We start from the raw sequence: 17,639 nt of genomic DNA, 5'->3' as shown, positions 1-17,639 counted from the left end.
ATGTTTTAACAACTGTAAAAGTTTTATAAAAAATATAATGAAATATAAAAGTCATAAAAGTTATAATAAAACCTTTTATCTTTGTTTTCTTTCTCTTTCTCTTCATTTTCTACATTTTTATCTGGAGTACTATAAAAGAAACTTTGAACTATATGATTATTTTTAACTTCATCACTTGAAGTTTTTCAAGTGATCGATAAAAAAAAATTTCATGCATTAAGTAATAACTATGATGGGAATGTCATGCCAAGTCATCTCTAATTATCCAATAATTATGATGGGAATGCCTTGCAAGGTCATTTCTAACTATCCAATAATTATGATGGGAATGCCTTGCAAGGTCATCTCTAATTATCCAATAGTTATGATGGAAATGCCTTGCAAGATCATCTATAATTATGTAATAATTATGATGAGAATGTCATACAAAGTAATCTATAATTATGCAATAGTTATAATGGAAATGATATTATGAAATATTAAGAAAAACATAATAAAATTTTTTTTTTAATCTAAACTAAAAAATTTAATTTATGTAATTGCTAAATGTTTTAAAGAACTTAAGTATTCAAAATAAATTTATTAATAAAAAAATTTATAATATTCAATAAAAAACTTACGAATGAAAACCTAGCATATTATAAACACTTGGTTGATATGCGGTTGATTGCAAAGAACTTTGAAGTGGATTTTGAAGAGAGTTTTGAAGAGGATAGCTATTATTAGTACAAGGAGGATAGCTTTGAAACTGCTGTTGATAAATTACAGATTGTTTTGATGATGCTATATCCCAAGGTAATACTTCCGATATTTGTGAATGTTTTACAACTGAAACAAATTTTTTTGAGATAAATAATCAAAATTTATTTTACACAGTAGAAAAGTTTTTTTAAATTGATTTAAAAAATTTTTCAGAAATTAATTATAACAAACAACCTGAAATTAACAAACAAACAAACAGAAATTAATTTAAACAAACAACCTGTAGGTTGGTTTATGGACCGAAGATGTTGCCATTCGTTGTAATCTCGCTTAACCTGTATGAAACTTAAATATATTGAAAACTAATATGCTAAAAGATATATTGCAGACATAATAATAATGACTATAAATATAATATAGTTATTTCCATGAAAACCTGACCAATAATATCATATATTTAACACTTTGAATTATATATTGCCAATACTGTTATTACAAAATACTTCATAACTTGTGATATATAATTTATAAAAATATGCTTAGTGTATATTTGGAAGGCTAAAGTATATATATATATATATATATATATATATATATATATATATATATATATATATATATATATATATATATACATATGTATACATATATATATATATATATATATATATATATATATATATATATATATGTATATATATATATATATATATATGTATATATATATATATGTATATATATATATGTATATATATGTATATATATGTATATATATATATATATGTATATATATATATATGTATATATATTTATATATATATATATATATTTATATATATATATATATATTTATATATATATATATATATATATATATATATATATATATATATATATATATATATATATATATATATATATATATATGAATGTATGTATTTATGATTAAAATAAAAACTTCATTGTAAATAGTACGATGTGAAGTATGACTTGGTCCTTAACCTGAAAAAAAAGAAACTATAAAACAAACGAATATCTAAAAAGAAAGAAATGCATTAGAGAATCTGGTTGAGGGTGACTGTCTTCACCATTCGCTTTATTCCCATATACTCACAGTATCGATTAAACTGCTACACAACGATCTAGTAGTATTAAGACCTTCCTTCTGGGTATGACTAGAAATAATAAAAATACAACAATGAAATGCTCTGTAAACCAATCAATTATCATTATAACCAATAAAACAACCAATATAAACATGAAATTTTTGCTGATCAGTCAAATAATTTAAACAAATAAAATACAAGAACAAAACAGGGAACAGGGGGTAACTAAAGATAATCAATAAAACAAATCAACTAGAAAATAAAAAATGAGCAAGACATTGTACACCAAATAGTTATATTTTCAAAAACTTAAAGTAACAATGAATTTAATGAATATATCTAATAAAACTCTTGACTCTATCAAACAATATGAATTTTGATTAAATATAATCTATAAAGTTAACAAAGAATAAATCCATAGGAAAGTATATATATATATATATATATATATATAAATATATCTATATATATATATATATATATATATATATATATATATATATATATATATATATATATAATATATATATATATATATATATATATATATATATATATATATGTATAATCTGTTAACAAGCACAAAATGAAGCTTTACACTTAAATATAAAATTTTTAATTCAAAAACCAACTAGTATTAGCAAAATACAATTCAATATTTATAAGGTACAGTCAATGCATTTAGTTTAATAACCTTACCTTTTCTATTAAAAGACTTCTTATCATTTAAACTTTAGTTTACCTTTATATGAATTAAATACCTTCCCCTTTCCTTGAAGCCTTAATTTTCAACACTTTTTAAAGTTTAAAATTTTTATCAAACTGGGTACAAATTCAAGACTCTTATAATAAGTTAATTCTCTGCAAACTTTTTTTTTTTAAACTACTTTACAGTTTTTATAAAACATTATGATAATTATTTAAGAATTTATATACAAGAAATGACAAATCGAAAAAACTAAAACCAATGAAAAAACTTAACAGAACTTAAAGAAACTTTAACCCGGAGGGTTGATATATATACAGTTATGGCCATTGAAATCCGACCACTGCTGAATATAAAGAAAAACAGTCTATGCATGCGAATAATCAATTTATTTTCTTCCCTGACATCAATGATTAGTTAATTAGCTTTTAGCCAATCACATTAGCATTTATTTTATTGCACTGTAAAATTTATTAAGCTATATATCTCATTGTAGGGTATGGATTATCATTTAACTGTCACAATTTAATTATGACTACGAAGGAAGGTCTTCGTGCTAATATTAAACTTTTATGGGAGGATGGTGCAAGTGAGCGTCAGATATCAGCAAAATTGCGAATGCCAAAATCTACTGTTCATGATATTATACAACTAATCAAAAACACGGGATCCACTGCGCCCAGAAAACGTTTTGGTAAAGCTAGAATTACTAGCAAACAAACAGACAATATGATACGCAGGGCTGCTGTGAGAGATCCAACAATATCCAGCACACAAATCAGGGCAGATCTACCTAATGACGTTACAGTCAGCACTCGAACAATTAGAAGACGTTTATTGAAAGATGCAGGTCTACGTTCTCGTCGTCCAGCCCTCAAACCGCGACTGTCTTTAAAGAACATTCGTGATAGGACCGCATTTTGTAGAGCTCACAGACACTGGTCAATAACCAAATGGTGCCAGGTAATGTTTAGCGACGAGACACAAATAAAGCAATTCGCTCCGCATAAGTCATTAGTTCGTCGCCCACCTAATCAGCGTTTTAATGCAAGGTATACCGTACCAGCTGTCAAGCAATGTCCTTCAATTATGGTGTGGGGCGCAATAGCTTTATCTGGTCGATGTGGTATTTATTTAATGCAGAAGGTACAGACTGTTAACTCCCAACAATATCTATAAATCCTTCAAGAAAAGGTTCCAAATTTGATGGAAATTCGTTGTTGCAAAATATTCCAGCACGATGGTGCACCGTGTCACCAATCTAGTCTAGTAAAATCTTGGTTAGAGGATCATAACGTTCAGGTTCTGGGTCCTTGGCCGGGATCATCCCCAGACTTGAACCCAATCAAAAATTGCTGGGTCAAGTTAAAGTCAGCAGTATCCAGAACTAATCCTACATCACTGGACGATCTAGCGCACAAAATTCGTCAAGCTTGGATTACTGAAATAACGCCAGAATATTGTCAGGCTCTCGTGGATTCAATGCCAGATCGCATTAATGCAGTCTTAAAAGCACATGGTGGTGCCACTAAATATTAAAAACATTGAATATGTACGATATGTTACATTATAATCATTAATTGTTAATGTTATTCTTTTATTGCTATAATACAATTGTTTATTACTACATTAAACTAGTTTTAAGTAAAATGATACTGGTGGTCGGTTTTCAATGGCCATAACTGTATATATATATATATATATATATATATATATATATATATATATATATATATATATATATATATATATATATATATATATATATATATATATATATATATATATATATATATATATATATATATATTTAAAATATTTTCACTTCCAACAAGGCAGCAAGCAACCACTATTAGAGTAGGAAGTTACAGGAAGAGAAAAGATGAAGTTTATAAAGCAAGATAACAATAAAAAGACAACTTGCAAAGTTGTCTTTAATTATTATGAAAAGACAACAGACAAAAAGAGTGCAAATTATATGAATCAGGAAAACAAGATGAAGGGAGCCAATTCCGCTGAATTGATGTTTGAAGAAAAAAACTAGGTGAAAAAGAATTTTTGGAGCACTTAGAAACAGTCACAGTAAAAGGATGAGACTTAATTGAATGACGAATAACACAAGAATAAATTTTAGTAGATAGTACATGAAATACAAGCCCTTTAGATAATTTATAGAAAAGATATATTTACAGAAAAGAGAAAGAAAAGCAACATTACAATGATGAGACAATGGTTGAAGTTAAGCTGCAAGAGCAGATCCAACTATGTTCACAATGCATTTTTTCACCTTATCTAAAAGAGAAAGAGCATCATTTAAAGATCCGCTTCAGATATAAAAACAATATTCCATAAAAGGACAAAATAGAGATTTATGGAGATAAAGAGTAGAATCTGAAGTAAGAAAGTGGCAAGCACAATAAAAAGATGCATCCTTTTTTTTAAAATGCAAGATCCTTAAAAAAATCTTTAAAAAAAGTATAGGGGTAAGGATAGAACCTTAAGACACCCCTGTAGTTATAGAAAACGAAGAAGAGTGCTGTCCATTGAGGACAACTTTTATACTAGGATTGATAAAGAAGAATTCAATAATCTTAAAAATATTACCTGATACACCATAAGGAGAGAGCCTATGGAGAAGGCCAGTATGCCAAACTTTATAAAAGGCTTTAAAAAGGTAGAGAGTGGTAACCCTATTCTCACCACATCTATCTGGTGCACAATAAAACCTATCGGTTATTATCATTAAAAAATAGATACAAATGCTGGAGTGATACAAATATCAAGCAATGGATTAATTTGTTTGTTGCCTATATCAGTTAGAGTGTGATTAGTGGATCAATAGATGAGATTGATAAAAAGTTCTTAGCAAACAATTCAGCTTTGTCTTTAGGTGAGGCAACAAAATCTAAACCATTCAAGAGAGGTGGAATAACAGATTTGCCCTTATTATAGACACTGTTAAAGACAAAACCTTTTTACAATGGTTTCTAGCAACAGTAAACTAACATCTGTTTTCTGTCATCTGGAGAATTGTTTTGGTGATAGATATAATAGTAATGGTTACAATTGGAAATTGCAGCAGCACATTGAGTGGAAAACCATGGAGAAGAGTGAGGCTTGACTTTAAATTGTCGAAGGAGAATAAAAGATTCCATGCCAGCCTGAATCTAAGAAGTTACATAAGAAGCACATTTGTTAGCAGGAAGATGAAAGATTTCTACCCAAGGCCTATCACAAAAAAAAATCAACAAAAGAGTTCCAGCCAGCTTTAAGGTTGTTGTGAGAGGTACAATAATAGAAGGATTCTGATGAAGAAGAAGAATGAGATAATAGTCTTAGAAAGATCAAACCGCGTTAAGAAGAAGGTAAATGATTTGGATTATCTGGAAAGCGAGTTAGAAAGTTGACTATTTGTGTTAGAGATTGAGAAAGGCAAAAGTTCTGGGCCTTAATGCCAGCGGGGTCACTAACACAAAAGCCAAGCCATTCAGTGCGATGAGCATTAAAGTCACCGACAACAATGATATTGGCTGAAGGATTAAGAGAAAAGGTTTAGTCAATTTGATCAAAAATAACATTAAAAAGAGTGAAGTCGTGAGATGGAGAGCAATATAGAACAAAGAGAAAGGCGATAGAGTGAGATAGTGCTAAACAAAAGCACATAAAAGAATACTCTGTGGATTCAAACCTAGTTTCTCAACAAATTAAAGAATTCTTACGAATGCAATTCTTACGAAGTCTTTACAATTTGTCATTCAATGCAATGACATCACTAATGGCGGAAGTGCTTATTTAACGGTGAAAAGGAAAAAAAGAGAAAAAGAAAGGCAAAGGAACCTTACCTTTCTTACCTTTTAATTATTTTCTTATTTTACTTTATTTTTAACTAATCTTTTTTTTTTTTTTTGAAAAATAAAAAAGATTAGTTAAAAATAAAGTAAAATAAGAAAATAATTAAAAGGTATGAATGAATTGAAAGATTGAAGAGAAATAAAACACGAAAATGAATAAAAGAATAAAAGAACAAAGAGATTTTAATAAAACAAAAACAAAACAAAAAAAATCAATTAGAAGCAAAGTACCAATTTAAAAGAAAAAAGTTCAAAAAAAGTTCAAAATAATAATAGAAACAACTAATTAAAACGTAAAAATAAATTGCTACCAATTTTTCTACACCTTTTTTCGGCAAAAATAACAAAGATTATTTTTTTATTTTATTTTATTTTGTAGAAGTTTTTGTGTTTGCATTTTTGTTTTGTAGTTTATGTGCTTGCCTTTTTGTTTGCGTAAAGTTTGTTATTATTTGTGGGTTTGTAGCTAATTATTTTTATAGTTGTTCTGTTTTTTTATTTTACCACATTTTCTACACCTTTTTTTTTTTGCCGAAAATAACATAAGTTTTTGTGTTTTGCCTTTTCATTTGTGTTAAGTTTGTTTTTATTTGTGCTGTTTTGCTAATTATTTTTATTTTTGTTTGCTGTTGTTATTGAGAGTTTTCATATTTTTTTGTCTTATTATTTATTGTTTTTTGTCTTTTTTTTTTTTTTTAATAAATTTAATTTACGCATGCTTTTATTTATTATTTCTGCTAATTTTTTCGCTTGTTTGTTTATTTTATTTAGGTGTCACTCCAATGAATAGTTTTTAACTATATGAGTAACACCTAACCTAATTTTGTTGAATTATAAACTTGTAATTTTTCAATTTTTGGCTGAACAATAATAAATTTACAAATTAAAGGAAGATAACTATCAACACTAAAATCACAAGATGACACAGCTGAACTCAGATTAATCTTACAAAGAGCAAGTAGGTATGATGAACTTTTTAAAAGATAAAACTCAACAGAAATAAAGTTAATTCGAAGACCAAAAATATTAGTGAATGATAGATTTAGAGAACAATGGTTTTGTGTTTTGTATGTCCAAGTGTTTTTATTTTCTACTTGAATACATTTGCATTCAAAAAAAATATTTAAAAGTTTTAGAAATAAAAACAAAATTACTATCTTAAAAAATGTTTAAACTTGCTTAATTTTGTGAATATGTACCCCATATCATATTGCAAATCAATTTGTTGTGTATTAAATGCAGTGACTGTAATATGATAGCATATGATAGAAGATCATATGCTTTTATGATATCAATCTTAAAAAAAGATTCTACCTGATGTATATATGTAAGGCTTCAAATGATTCTTTTCCAGAATTCTGCTCCAAATAACCTGAACCTTGACCGCGAAGGAATACCTTTAAATAGTTATAAAAATTATTAATAAAAAAGGCAGTAACAAAAAAACTGAGAGAGGATTCTTTGGTTTGCTAAGCGAGACAGCATTTTACTTTTAGAGGACATTCATCTTGATCATCTTCTTTTCTGACATGTTAGTAGATTGTTTCAAATAAAAGTTAAATAAAATTAATATAAAAATAAAACTTTAGAAGAAGTATAAGAAAAAATACATATACTGTACTTCTATGTTTCTTTCACTATTTCCTACTATTTGAACATATTATTAAAAAAAAGTTTTTTAATAATTTTAATAATTAAAATATCAACAATAAAAAATAATTAATATAATAGATCTTTACCTTTGCACTTGTTTGTTGGATGATAAAGTTAAAATTTGAATTCTATTGGAAAAAAAATTATTTGAAATTTTACATCTAATGAAAAAAGTTAATATAGCAACAATATTACAGTGTTTTTACAGTCATGTATTTGATACATTTATCTTACATACCAGTGAAATTGATACATTTATTTTACCGTCATGTGTTTGATACATTTATTTTACAGTCATGTATTTGATACATTTATTTTACAGTCATGTGTTAGATACATTTATTTTACAGTCATGTGTTTGATACAATTATTTTACAGTCATGTGTTTGATACATTTTATAAAAGCTATGTATTTTGAAAAGTATTTATGTACTTTATTTTTTATTTTTCATGTATTTTAATTTAAAATAAACATTTTGTTTAAAAATTTTTATTTTTGACTAAATGTTTTTGTAGTGCCCAATTACTTTTCTTTTATACTTTTAAAATACTTTTGAGCCTTTTCAACTTTCTAAAATCTTCTGCCAGCTTTCAAACTTTGTACAATGAAAACCTGGATGACTATTTTGCTGGGGTTTGTTCTGTGAAGTAAGACAAGATTTTAGTTTTGAATTTGATTTGAATACAATATTATAACCTGCTTTAAAAAAAGTTCTAGACCTTGACAAACAGTGACCATACCTTGGTCACTGTGTAAAGGTTAGTCCTTCTCACTTTTGAAGCAAGCCCTTTAAAACTGTCCCCTTGGCCTAATTCATTTTTTTTTTTAATAAAATTTTCTGTAAAAGTTGATAATATTTTGTAAATAAATTTCATTTTAAATCTGTTCTAAAACATTTGAATGTGAATTTGGATATTGGAACTTTGTATTTCTTGATTAATTTATACTTTTTGATAACTAAACCCTTCTTGATCAACTATTAAAAGAAATGATTGTGAAAATATTTAATATATGTATATAACAATATATATAAAATATATGTGACAATATATAATAAATATAATATGACAATGTACAACAAATACATGTAACAACATATAATATATATATATATATATATATAAATATATAAGTATATATAATATATATATATAAATATATAAGTATATATAAATATATATATATAAATATATTATATATATATATATATATATATAAGTACCGCGCTCAACTTAGTTTCTCCGCGCAGCGGCCTTGCTCGGCAAGGTTCGTGTTTCGGAGTTAAAGAGTTGAGAGAGGGTTGCACCACGAATAACAACTAAAAAATAAAAAAAATAAAAAAAAAAATGAGTATCCTCCTCGACTGAAGTGGCCCCCTCGGGCCTTGGGGAGGTGAATAATCTAAAAAAAAAAAAAAAAAAAAAAAAAAAAAAAAAAAATATATATATATATATATATATATATATATATATATATATATATATATATATATATATATATATATATATTACAGTAGGCACCAAAATTTATTCATACCTTTAGGAATAAAACAAATATTGATAATAAAAATACTCAGAACATTTTATAATTGTAAATATTTAAAAAGGTAAAGGTACACAAACTATAAAAATGATAATCTTTAATATTCCTAGCTGACAGAGTTGGTTCCTTTGTTATTTCTCTTAAAATCCTGTTATCGTTGTGAATTAATGTTTTGTGTGGGTGGCCTGTTCTTTTCATATTTTCTACAGTATCATGCATTTCATATTTTTTTTATAATTCATTGTAAGCTAACATTACTGTTTTTACATTTATGAGCTATTTTAATATAACCTTAACCACTTTTATGGTCATCCACAATTAACTGTCTTAAATCCAAACTTAACACCAAACAAATTTCTTATGCTTTAGGCATTTTAAACAATATTAAGACACTTTAAAGACTTAATGCATGGGTTTTGCTTGTGTCTCTGTTTTTATGACTAGGCAAATCATACTATTATCTCCTAATAAGGGTACAGCTCTAAAACACAGTTTTATGGTTCTGAGGACGGCTGGCAGTCAGGTTTCCCGAGCTCTGTGGTAGCTCACACAGAGGCTAATTCAACAGCTGAAAAATATCAAAGTATTAACAGCGCCATGTTGCGCATGGATGGTGTGCTTGTTTGTACCTTTGGTGTGCATTGCTAAGGTCACATTTGGAGCCCTTTGTTACGACTTAGGGTTTATTAATAGTAATTGCTTTTTGTGAGACTAATTTGAGTTCAGCTGTCTCATCTTGCGATCTTATTGTTGATGGTTATCTTCTTTTAATTCGTAATAGCCACATGCTTGGCCTGGGCATTTACATTCATAAGAATTCACCCATTTGTCAGGAAACTAGGATTGAATCCACAGAATATTCTTTTATGTGGTTTCGTTTAGCACCACTTCACTCTTAATCGCTCTCCTTCATCTCAAGACTGCACTCTTTTTGATGCTAATTCTGATCAAATTGACCAAGCCCCCACCCTTTATCCATCAGCCAAAATTGTTGTTATTGGTGACTTTAATGCTCATCACACTGAATGACTTGGCGCTAGTGTTAGTGACTCTGCAGGCATTAAAGCCCACAAGCCTTTCTCATTCTCTAACTCAAATAGTCAACTTTCCAACTCGCTTTCCAGACAACCCAAATCATTTACCTTCTCTACTCAACTTAGGTCTTGTTTCTGATCCTAGTCAGTGCTCAGTTTCTCCACATTCATCTTTAGGAGCTTCTGATCACAGTTTGATCTCTATAAAACTATTATCTCATTCTTCTTCATCATCTGAATCCCTCTATCATTGTACCTCTTACAACTACCATAAAGCTGACTGGGACTTTTTCCGTGACTTTCTTTGTGATGGCCCGTGGGTAGAAACCTTTCATCTTCCTGTTGACAAATGTGCTTCCTACATAACTTCGTGGATTCAGGCTGGCATGGAATCTTTTGTTCCCTCTTGACAATTCCAGGTCAAGCCTCACTCTTCTCCATGGTTTTCCTCATATGGTGCTGCTGCAACTTCCAATTGTAACCATTACTTCCATATCTATCAGCAAAACAATTTTCCAGAAAACAGACATCTGTTTATTACTGCTAGAAACCATTGTAAAAAGGTTTTGTCTAACGCCAAGCCCGCTATTCTTAGGTCATGAAATCTCGTATTTCATCACAAAAATTAGGCTTTCATAACTTCTGGAGAATCTTTAATAGTATCAATAATAAGGGCAAATCTGTAATTCCAGCTCTCTTGAATGGTTCAGACTTTGTCACCTCATATAAAGACAAAGCTGAATTGTTTGCTTAGAACTTTTCATCAATATCGTCTCTTGATTCCACTAGCTGCATTCTACCTAATATAGCCATCAATCAGGTTGATCCATTGCTTGACATTCATATCACTCCACCTTCTGCATCAAAAGTGATTTTCTGCTTAGACTCTTCTACAGCTTGTGGCCCAGACAACATGCCTGTTATAGTCTTGCAGAAGTGTTCTCCGGAGCTGCCGTCTATACTTTCAAAACTATTCAACAAGAGTAGTGCTGACCAGAGTCTTGTTTACCAGCCTGCTAGAAAGTGGCATCTGCTATCCCTATTTTCAAAAATTCTGGAGAGTGATCTGATTCGTTCTACTACTGTCCCATTAGTCTTCTTCCTATCATAAGCAAGGTTTTTGAACCTTTAATTAACAAACACCTAATCTCTTATCTTGAATCTAATAACTTACTTTCTGATCATCAATATGGATTTCGATCTTCTTGTTCTACAGCTCATTTGCTAACAGTAATAACCAATAGGTTTTATTGTGTATTAGATAAAGGTGGAGAGTTTAAGGCCATCGCTCTTTACATTTCAAAAGCTTTTGATAAAGTTTGGCATGCTGGTTTTCTCCATAAGTTTTCTTCTTACAGTGTATCTGGTAACACCTTTAAGATTATTGAATCTTTCCTTTTCAATCGTAGTTTCTAAGTTGTCCTTGATGGACAACACTCTTCTTCTTATTCTGTAACTTCAGGGGTTCCTAAAGGTTCAATCCTTTGCCCTATACTCTTTTTAATTTACATTAACAATCTTACAGACATTCTCACATCTAAGGTGGCATTGTTTGCTGATGATACTACCATTTATACTTGTCATGATAAGAAGCCAACACTCTCTGATTGCTTGGAGGAGGCATTTCAGCTTGGAAAGGATCTCACTTTTGCTACATCATGGATCTCACAGTGGCCGGTAAACTTTAATTCAGATAAAACTCAATTTTTTTCAGCCAATCGTTATCACAATAATTTAAATCTTCTTATACTTTTGAACAGTAATGTACTCGATGAGTCATCTACCCTTCATCTTCTAGGATTAACACTTTCTTGGAAACCATATATCAAATCCGTTGCAAAATTAGCATCTGCTAAGGTTGCATCTCTTTATCGAGCTCGGCACTTTCTTACACCAGATTCTATTTTCCATCTTTATAAATCTCAAATCCGGCCTTGTATGGAATACTGTTGCCATATCTGGGGAGGATCTTCTAATGATGCCCTCTCTCTTTTAGACAAGGTGCAAAAATGCATTGTAAACATAGTTGGACCTCCTCTTGCAGCCAACCTCCAACCTTGCAGCCAACCTCATAACGTTGCTTCTCTTTCTCTTTTCTACAAATACTATAATGGGCACTGCTCTAAAGAGCTTGTGTTTCTTGTGCCATCTACTAAAATTCATTCTCGTGTCACTCCTCATTTAATTAAGCCTTATCCTTTTTGTGACTGTTCCTAAGTGTTCCTAAATTCTTATTTGTCTACTTTTTTTCCTCGAACATTAGTTCTTTGGAATTCGCTAATCTTACTTTCCTGATTCATATAATTTGCAATCCTTTAAGTCATCTGTCAATCGTTATCTTGCTCTACAATCTGCATCTTTTCTCTTTCAGTAACTCCTAACTCTAATTAGAGGTTGCTTGCAGCCTTGTTGGAAGCGAAGATGTTATAAAAAAGAAAATTTAACTTTTTACAAAAAGGAATTTCTAATATTCTAAAAAGTTAATTTGAATGAATTAGATAGAGAAAAAAAAGAAATTTTTTTCAAATTAATAACAAAATACATCCGAGAATTTCTGGAAAATAAAATAAGTTTTAAGTGAATTTCCGGAATTCCAGATAATTCCCAAAAAAAATTCATCTATGTTATAAATTAAATAAAAACAACTAGTTAAGTTACTACAGTAAATTACAGTTACTCAAATATTAACTTAAAAATTATATTAATTTACCTAATATACTCGAAGACTCACAAAAGTTAGCCATACAAATGTTTCTACCTATATCTTATGTTGTTATATCTTATGTTGTTAACACATAATATAAGCTTCTAACTAAAAATTATTTTAACAAGAAATGTCGAATTGAATATGGAAAACGCGATATCATTTTTTTTTAATTTAAATTTTATTCAAAGTGATATCAAGATCAAAAATTTTCTATAACTACGCTAGTTGTTTTACGAATTTTTTAAAAAAGAAATCTATTTTCAAAAAAAAGAACTTTAGTCTTCTAAAATTCTTTCATTCAAGTATTTTTGCGATAAAAATTTGAAATTAAAAAAAAATATATAGGAAAAATTTCAAAAAACTTTAACATTCAATAATTATAAATTTAATTGCAGTGGCATCCGTAATACCCAGTGGCATAGTGAGGGTAATTTCTGAAAGTTAAACGTAGGGTAGAGTAATATAAGCACCTTAAGCAAAAATTGAAATATTTTGATAAATTATTATGCTGTATCCAATATTTTTGCGAATAATCAATTTTTAGGAATCCCTATTCATGATTCACTTAGATATTTGGGCACCTAAAATTTTTTCTTAAAAACACAGAGGTTTTAAAAAAGTAGCCAAAATGCTCATATTACCCACACCACTTGGTAATATGATCACTTTAAATTAGCTCAAAAAAATAACATTTATTAAAAAATACCAACCTAACAATTAGAACTAATTTTCGGAATATGATTTGTTATTAACAAAACTTATCATCAAAAAATTTTTTGGCCTTTTTTTATTGAAACAATATTAAAAAAAAAATTAGTTCGTTATTTTATCAATTTTATTAACTTAAACCTTTGAACAAAAAAAATTCAAATTTGTTGACTTAAAATTACAGAAAAATATTCAGTATTGTTGAAATATTAAAATGTTTTACTATATTTAGTTTTTATTCAAAAATCAATTAAAATCACTGTGATATAAGGACTTAAAACTACGTTATTTAAATGAAAAACACTGGGTAATTTGAGCATGCTCATATTACACAAAAATGGCCTCTTTAAATTAAGTCAAAGCTAAATGTTTCTATGCATTGTTTTTCAAAAAAAAATTGGAAATGATTTCTAGCTAACTTATTTTTCTTTATAAAAAAATCAATTTCATTATTTTAGCACCAAAATTTCATGCCACAGATTTATTCATGCGTGATGATATTATTTTAACAACGCAAAAAACTTAATAGCGTTTTAATTACATGATACCTGCTAATTACTGCATATGAATTTACGCTAATTATACCGATTTCTGTTATCACTACAAAAAGTTGATTCAAAAAATACAATGCAACTTCAACTTCACTGCTTAGATCTTAGAAATCTTTAAGTATGCTCATATTACCCTAATCTACCCTATATCTAGCTAGAGTAACAATAGCAGATTTAAAACATAGTGCAAGCGAGGAAGAAAATTTTATTTAAATTGTAAACACTTTGAATAGTAAATTTTTTTTTTGTTTCTTGAAAATAGTTTTTAAAGTAGAAACATTATATTGTAAAAACTAAACCAGTGATTATTGCAAACGTTAAACTAAAAATTTATAAAAAATTTAAATTAAAAACAAATTAAAACTAAAAAAAAAAAAATTATTTTACTTCTGTTCAAGGAATTTTTTTTCCAAAAAAATATTTTAAGCATATACTTAAAATTAACAAAATATAAATCGATTTATTAAATCAAATTTTTTTCTCACTTTTTATTGCAAAACAATTTGAACAAAAAAATTGACTGAAAATATTAACTTGAAAACCATTTGAATGAAAAAATTATTTATACTTAAATTTTTAACAATACGTTTATTATACTTAGATTTTTAATAGTAATAGCAATAAATTTAAAAAAACGTGGTATCTAATGTTTTTTGCTTTGATCTTACTTGTTTGGTCTATGGATATGCATGCTTATGCATTTTTTTTTTAATTAAACATTATTATTTATTTAATTAGTTTTATTTTAAACGCGTTTTATGTTAATAATGTTATAAAAACTTTACTTTATATATATATATATATATATATATATATATATATATATATATATATATATATATATATATATATATATATATACATATATATATATATATATATATATATATATATATATATATATATATATATATATATATATATATATATATATATATATATAATTTTGATATATTATATATATATATATATAAAGTGATTTTGATATATTATATATATATATATATATATATAATATATCAAAATCACCAGCATCGAATCCCATTTATTCCTTTAGTATTTTGTTTAAGATCAAATATCCTTTCTTTATTGTTTGCTGAACTTTGTTCTTTAACAAAGTTGTAAGAATTGTGTTCCATACATGCTAATCGTATAATATCTTGTTTACTAAATGTTTTCGCAGCTGTTACAAAGCTGTTACATTAAAGCAATAATAAAATTTCATTGACACCTTATTCTCCATCATTGAAATCTAAGGATGCAGACTATACTAAGATTTCAAAATCTTCTCTGATAACAAAATCTAATTTTACTTTTGTCACACTTATGAATTAAGACATAAACATAGATGAGTTTTTGACTTTACAAAAATCCCAGAAAATTTTTTTCTATGAAACTTCTGGAAAATTATTTTTATAAAAAATCCCGAAAAATTTTATGGTCAACAAATTGAAGAAGGTATGTGGTTAAATTCTGGAATGTTGGTAAAGAGATAAATAAAATAACTAAAAACTACTGAATAATTATATTTCTCTAAAATTCTCTAAAATCAAACATAATATCTTAGTTTTACTGTAAACAAATTTAAATATAAAATGTCAGACAATGGTTCAGAAATCTTTTTATTCTCATAACTTTCTGTTGCAAAACATTTGTCAACTTTTCTTTATCTGCACTTTTTTGCATTATCATTAATAGGTTTCTTTAACTCTTTTGTACCATTCATGAGGCAATCATTCAGCATGATGAACTATGGTGTTCATCGTGTTGAATGATTGCTTAACGTGAGAACTACTGAATATACTTAGGCATGCTTTGATTATTTTACTAGGCTCTAAATATTTTTTACACTTAAAAACTTCTGCCCACCAAGGTTGCTGTATTTAAAATTTTATCATAAATTAAAAGCAAAAAATATCTGGAAATTTCTGGAAACTAAATGGAGTTTTAAGTAAATTTCCAGAATTTCGGGGAATTCCCAGTAAAAACTCATCTATGCATTATTCAACTGCAATCAATTTTGATATATCCATGATAATTTTTTTTTTTTTAATTGGTGAACAATCTTAAAGTATTAGCAACTTATATTCTTATTCATTTAACCCCTTAACTGTGTCTAACAGATACATGTCTCTGCAAGGTATATTTAATGAAACTTTTACAACTTACAGCACACTAAACGAAAAAAAAAAGGAAACAAAAGGAAACAATCCTAAACAAATATATTTTGCTGTAATAAAGAATATAATTTTAAATCTATGTCATAGTTAAGGGGTTAAAATAATAGCTAAGAGGTTATAGTAATAGTTTAGTTCACAGATTCTTATTCTCTTTGAGTTAATAGTAATCAACATCATCTAAAGTTAAAATTATGAAAAGCTGAATAAATTTTGTCATATCAATTCTAATAAACATCAACTTACATCAACTCCTGTTATTCTTTCGTTCAATGGAAAATCAGGATGAACATTGGTTAGTCCGACAAAAACTTTATCTTGAATAAAATGATGAGTCTGACAAAAAATAAAAAACTTCAATTGAATTATTACAACACTTTTATTTATTTTTTTTGGAAAATCTTATTTCATATTATAGACTAAACTTTATAGAAAAGTTTTTTTCATATTATAGTATAAGCTTTATAGAAAATATTGTTTTATATTATAGAATAAACTTTATAGAAAAGATTACAGTTAAGGAAAGATAAGTATTATAAAGTTGAAAAGTGATTATAGTGGTCGCACGTGAGATTGTGATAGTGGTCACATGTGAGATTGTGATAGTGGTCACATGTGAGATTGAGATAGTGGTCACATGTGAGATTGTGATAGTGGTCACATGTAAGATTGTGATAGTGGTCACATGTGAGATTGTGATAGTGGGCACATGTGAGATTGTGATAGTGGTCACATGTGAGATTGTGATAGTGGTCACATGTGAGATTGTGATAGTGGTCACATGTGAGATTGTGATAGTGGTCACATGTGAGATTTTGATAGTGGTCACATGTGAGATTGTGATAGTGGTCACATGTGACATTGATCATAGTGATGCAAAAACAAAATAACTACAAATTTA

The 17,639-nt window shown here is 27.7% G+C and overlaps 1 protein-coding gene across 2 annotated transcripts in view; it reads right to left on the bottom strand.

The window, feature by feature from the left end:
- Positions 1-17,639, bottom strand: part of LOC100197187 (KH homology domain-containing protein 4) — a 40,423-nt gene that overhangs the window by 6,660 nt on the left and 16,124 nt on the right. For both annotated transcript variants that reach the window (XM_065816227.1, XM_065816228.1), the window contains exons 9-15: positions 16,985-17,074; positions 8,105-8,146; positions 7,680-7,762; positions 1,817-1,877; positions 983-1,037; positions 621-828; positions 73-129 (exon numbers count right to left, since the gene is read on the bottom strand). In XM_065816227.1, the coding sequence (XP_065672299.1) occupies positions 73-129; positions 621-828; positions 983-1,037; positions 1,817-1,877; positions 7,680-7,762; positions 8,105-8,146; positions 16,985-17,074 (596 nt within the window). The remainder of the gene's footprint in view (positions 1-72; positions 130-620; positions 829-982; positions 1,038-1,816; positions 1,878-7,679; positions 7,763-8,104; positions 8,147-16,984; positions 17,075-17,639) is intronic.

Source organism: Hydra vulgaris, chromosome 13, assembly GCF_038396675.1.
Source record: "Hydra vulgaris chromosome 13, alternate assembly HydraT2T_AEP".
In the NCBI taxonomy this organism is placed as follows: domain Eukaryota; kingdom Metazoa; phylum Cnidaria; class Hydrozoa; order Anthoathecata; family Hydridae; genus Hydra; species Hydra vulgaris.
The sequence above is the reverse complement of the archived record's forward strand: the minus strand, read 5'-3'. Positions and strand labels throughout refer to the sequence as shown.